Source organism: Aplysia californica, unplaced genomic scaffold, assembly GCF_000002075.1.
Source record: "Aplysia californica isolate F4 #8 unplaced genomic scaffold, AplCal3.0 scaffold00706, whole genome shotgun sequence".
Taxonomy (NCBI): Eukaryota; Metazoa; Mollusca; class Gastropoda; order Aplysiida; family Aplysiidae; genus Aplysia; species Aplysia californica.
In genome coordinates, this window is record NW_004797976.1 from 126,964 (window position 1) to 132,655 (window position 5,692).

The 5,692-nt window shown below is 35.1% G+C and overlaps 1 protein-coding gene across 1 annotated transcript in view; it reads right to left on the reverse strand.

The window, feature by feature from the left end:
- LOC101847374 (endonuclease 8-like 1) overlaps positions 1-3,237 on the reverse strand; it is a 14,770-nt gene extending 11,533 nt beyond the window's left edge. Inside the window, exon 1 of the mRNA XM_005108654.3 lies at positions 2,614-3,237. Within this exon, the coding sequence (XP_005108711.1) occupies positions 2,614-3,068 (455 nt within the window). The 5' untranslated portion in view covers positions 3,069-3,237. The remainder of the gene's footprint in view (positions 1-2,613) is intronic.
- Between the last annotated feature and the right edge of the window lie 2,455 nt (positions 3,238-5,692).

Here is a 5,692-nt window from a genome sequence, read left to right on the forward strand (position 1 = left end):
CCCCCCAACCGTCGGGAAAATAAAGATCGAAAAAAAAAACCAGGTAGAAAAACAAAAAACAAACAAGCATAAAACCAGAGCCGGTTGTAACGGAGTACAAGTACTCCGGTACTTGTACTTATATAACAATTTTCGGTACTTTTACTGTACTCAGGTACATTTTTGAGAACCAGTACTTTTACTCTACTCTGATACTTTTTATAAAAGAACTTTTGAGTATTTTTAAAGTATATTTTGAGTACTTTTGAAGCTTAATGAAAGAGTAAGTGCCGGCATTTCTGATCATAATTTACGAAACAAACACGGGGTCGGGCACAGCCGATCAACTAAGAGTTAAAAGTTGAGATCAAAGAACGGCCTGTCGCGTTAAAGATCAGCCACTCTTGTGAATGTGATCACACACGTGTTGTAAAACTCCATGAAACGGTACAATGTTTGCCCCAGACGAGATTACACCGAGGTGTGAACTGACCGATGCGTTTCTTTTCCCCAAACATCGCACTCGCATCAGAGCTCGTCACCTAAACTTACATCACTTGCTGGGTGGGTAGGGCCTACTAGTTCGCTCCAGGCAGGAAAAGGAATGCTTTCCTGACCATTGAAGGCAGTTTTGCTCTATTACTCTATTCCTGAATTTGCGAAACAGTCTGAATTTTAATTGGTGAGGTCACAACGTAATGGTGCATAACGACAAAGGCGGGGGGACTCAATCAGAGATGGACGACTAAAATTTTTGGATAGTTAAAGGGGAGGGGCAACTGGAAAAATGTAGTTGAGACTCAAAATAGGCTAATGAGTGTATGGCATGCCTCATACCACTGTGATTGGTCATCAAGGTTGACCACTCTTTGCTCGCCATATGTCATAAACCCACCCAGGGGTCACGTCAGTTCATGAGTCACTGTAGATTCTTCCTTGGCATCGTCGGCTAAGACCCTGTATTTCCCTTTCTCCCGAGCACTGGGATCTTAGACGGAGACTACTGTAGTAGAGAATCTTTCGTTACACTACACTTACAAGACTTTAGGAAACTAGATGTATTTTGGTTTGCCGTGGGCGCCGTGGACTATACAGTGTGACCAAAATCTGTCCTTCTATCACTATAATCAATTGAAACTGAAACTGAGTTCCCATCTAACAATTTCTTTTAAACTTTTTTTGGTGGTTTTTGCTAGGCTACCTTGATTCCTTGAGGATTTGTTAAAGAAGAATTCAATGCACTTTTCCTTTTCTTTGCTGGCCATTTTCATCAATTTTATGTTTTCTTAAGAGCAACTTTGTCACTACATTTTCCAATTTGGATACTTTTCCTGTAGAACTTTCTGACCTCTTGGACTGACTTACATTTGATCATATTGTCTTGCTCAAACAAGTTCTATTCATAATATCACTTACTCCATAGTTGCGTCTGTTTGTTTGTTGTTTTTTATTCAATTTCACGGACCATTTCCACATTAGTTCAGTGCGTATATATTCAAATAAATGCTATGCATACTGTTTACATTTTTGGTAACAAAAGGCCTTTAAAATTTGTTAAATATACTGATGTTATTCACTATGATGTTTTGCATCAGCACTGAAGTGTTTTAGCATATATATATATATATATATATATATATATATATATATATATATATATTAGCAGAAAGTACTCAAAATGTACTCAAGTACTTTTTAAAAAAGTACTTGCATTTTACAGGAAAGTACTTTTACTGAACTTAAGTCCATATTTTAGATTGTACTTAAATATGTACTTAAGTACCTTTTTAAAAGTATTTTAACAGCTCAGCAAAAAACAAACCCAACCTCTTTACTTTTAGAAAAAAAAAATTATTTTCACTTCTGCTTCACTTTGTCTCTTTCTCACTCGGTGACACCATGTTTATTTGTTATTTTCAAGTGAAGAATATAAGTGTACATTACATACAACTTATATTGCTGTTTCTCTTTTACTTTTCCCTCTTTGTTGTGTTTCAATTTTGCTGGTGTGTTAATTTTTTCTCTCTTGTTATCGTTCTGGTGTGTTTTCTATTTCTTGTGTTTATAGCGTAATGTTATTTACTTTGATGTTGTTCCTACATTTTAAAAATATAAAAGTGTGTTATGAAAAGCGTGCATCCACGAAAACAAAATACTGACACTGCAAGGCAGGCCTCTTGTGTGTGATTCCATAATTTACATGTAACATCCTGTACTTTTTCTTAAATTGCACACGTTTAGGGTTAAAATGGCCAATCTTCAGATAGGTGGACACACCCTTGTTTGTTAATTTTTGTGGTTGTTTATGTGTTGTTCTAATTTTGATTTTATTCTGTTGTGAAACCTTTATTTTTCACTTTTTTACACTGCGTGTGGCTACAAATGATATTCGGGATGCTTAAAACAAAGCACAAGAAATTTGGTACTTTAGATTAAGTTACACCTTTATCAACACGTTGCTAGACCTATGCGTCGTCACAAAGAGTTGAAAGTTTGAAAAGCATTGGCAACTTTTATGGCAACTTTTGCCAACAAACGCAGATGCTAAGTATTTACTGTGGACAGCAAACCCGAATATTGTCCAAGGTGTTGGAGGACCTTAATTTTTAAGCATTGTAGCCCTACGTTACTTACACAAAAACATCATATTCTTGGATAATGCAAGGCCCTCGATCTGCCGACCAGGAGCTGTCTTGAAACCATCTGCCAAAACGACGATAATCTACAAAACTGAGTGCCATTTTTGGCTCATTTTTTGTGAAAAAAGTAAGATGAGAATGCTTCAGTAGTTCATTGGCTGGGGTAAATTCAAATTTTCCACTCATCCCAAAGGTAAAATGAATACTGGTTGATTTGAGCTCCAACTGTTTTCCTGCTTTATTACTTGTAACATCCTGTGGAGCTGCAAACAAATTCAGCTTGAGTTCTTTACCTCTAGACTGAGCTCTGATTGTGTATTCTGGTTCATCCCATACAATGTCTGCAGATTTATGAACTGGATTACGTCTGATTTTACCACTGAAACTTAAGTTTTCACAAATGCGGTTGATAAACAAAGCAGACAGATACAACTCTGGACCCTCAGGCATGGTTTACTCTATCCTGCGGTTCAATCGCGAAGTAAAGGAGCAAAAGGTCTTGATTTTTCGATTCAGCACAAAGCAAGAAGTGTGATCTCTAGCAGCACTATCTCATTATAGAGAGCCATATGTGCGCTAATGTTTTGTTGGTTTCATAATCAACGCCCCTAAAGTACTTCCGCTGCAACGTTCACGAAAAGCTTCGCTCCAGTGTGTCTGGAAATTCCAAGGAGGTTAAGCCTTGGTCCTTGGGAAATTCACATTCACATTTCATACATTAATTTATTTGCATCTTTTAATTCAGGTGGCATTGGCAGTCCATTATGTACATAATGTGTCATACTGAGAATTTACAAAAATACAACTTCTTTGACTAATACTAATATGTGTCTTCCATGGTTTTTATTAGGAAGCATGTATTGAACTTTCAGACACAGCAATTAACAGATATAATATATTGCGCTTTTTATTAAACATTCATAATAACCCTCAGTACAGGTCCGGATTTAGGCATGTGCTAGGCATGCTTAAGCCCATAGGCTAAGTTTTCAAATGTAAGTTAGGCCTTCATGTAGATCAAGAAACAAATGAAGAGACTATTACCGAGGTGATTATAGAGATAATGATGATATAAGGACATGGCATCTGCACTAAATGACCAGCACTTGTCTTTTTAGATTGATAAAGGTCCGTCTAAATGCCAACAAAGTGAGGGGCCTTTTACAAATTCTAGAAAAATCTATAAAAAGCAAACCAGAGTGTGCTCAAAGAGTCTATTTATTTACTGCTACAAAAGTGAACGGAGAAACGTTACAGAGAATGGCTCCAAAAACAAGGGAAACTATAACTGCTCTGTGTGCAAATTATTCTCACGTACTGCAACATCCTCGCAACTAGGTCTGGCCTCAACTGGATTTGATGATTGGTCTCACCCTCAAGCTATAAAAAACTCATGAAAATTCACCATGTCATAATGAATTTTATGTTAACATACCTAACAAGTGACCACACGGGTTGCCTAAACCCGGGCTTACGTGGCGCCTCTTTCTGTTAGGGTCCACTGTTAGCCTTAATAATAATAATAATAATAATAATACTAATACATGTAATAATAATAATAATAATAATAATAACAAAAAAAAAACAACAATAATAATAATACATGTAATAATAATAATAATAATAATAATAATAATAATAATAATAATAATAATAATAATAATAATAATAATAATAATAATATTACTACTACTAGATCTAAGCCTTTTATTACTGTCTATTTCATTACTATTATCATTATTATTATTATTGTATTATTATTATTATTATTATTATTATTATTATTATTATTATTATTATTATTATTATTATTATTATTATTATTATTATTATTATTATTATTATTATTATTATTATTATTATTATTATTATTATTATTTAGGGCCTAATTAATTAATTGTTGTGGGGTAGGGGTACTGACCGACCTAGGAGACACCGTAGTAAAAATAAATGGTATCATAATTATTTACATCTTTCCTTTACAATGATTTTCAAGAGTAAACTCCTTTGAGTTCGTTTCCAGCAAGTAACATACGCAGAAATTGTGGTGATTTTTGGGCAAAATAAAGCCTATTCAGGCTATGCCAGAACATGTGGCTTCTCATACGATTAAAATGGAAACTGTCAAAAATCGCCGAAGGCTCACACTTTTTGTTTTTTTAAGACGGCAATCAGTTTGTAAAAAAAAATGTTGTTCACATTTTGTTTTAACCTCTTCACTGCTGAATAGACGTATAGAAAATTTTACTCAGGTGCTCTCCCAAACCGGTTCACTATCATTTTACGACTGGTTTGCTGTGAATACATGTATTTTAAAAGATGTATTTGCAACATAATATATGGGCTGCTTCTTACTCTTAATAAGGGGAACTATTTTATTACCGGTATGTGAGGCATCGTGGTGAATTCAGGCACTCATAAAAAATGAATAGACAGAAATTAACTGCATTTTTCTGGCCGTTTGACAATTTTAGAAAATTTCCTTTATTTGGCTCAACACCTTACACGTCCATTAAAAACCCATTTCTGTGTAAATTTTTCCGAAAACCGTTGATTAAAGGAGAAAAAAAAGAAGTAAATTTTCAGTTTCAAGGTCTCTCAAGCTATGGAAGTCACCAATCTTTGGCGGCCATTTTCTCGCTAATTTCACATTTGAAAACAGGCGACCCCACCTTCTTCAATCATAAATATCTCGACCTCTATTCAAGATACATGGGTATTTTATTTCAACCAAAAGGTACACAAATGAACAAGCTTTAAGATAATACCAGTAACTCCACAAGCCCCAAAATTGACGACCGCCTGATTCTACCGCGTTGTGACACTTACGGTTTTGTATAAATCTCTCTTGAACGAACTTTTATCTTGTCTGTACAAACGTAAATAACAAAGCTGAGGATTTTCAATTCAAATATGAAGTCAATCCTGCTGTATGGATGTGAGACATGGAACGCATCATAGACTTGCATAAAGAGGATCCAGGTTTTCTTGAACAAGTGTCTAAGAAAGTTGTTATTGAGGATCAGATGCACAGACAGGGTCACCATCTCTCTCTCTCTCTCTCTCTCTCTCTC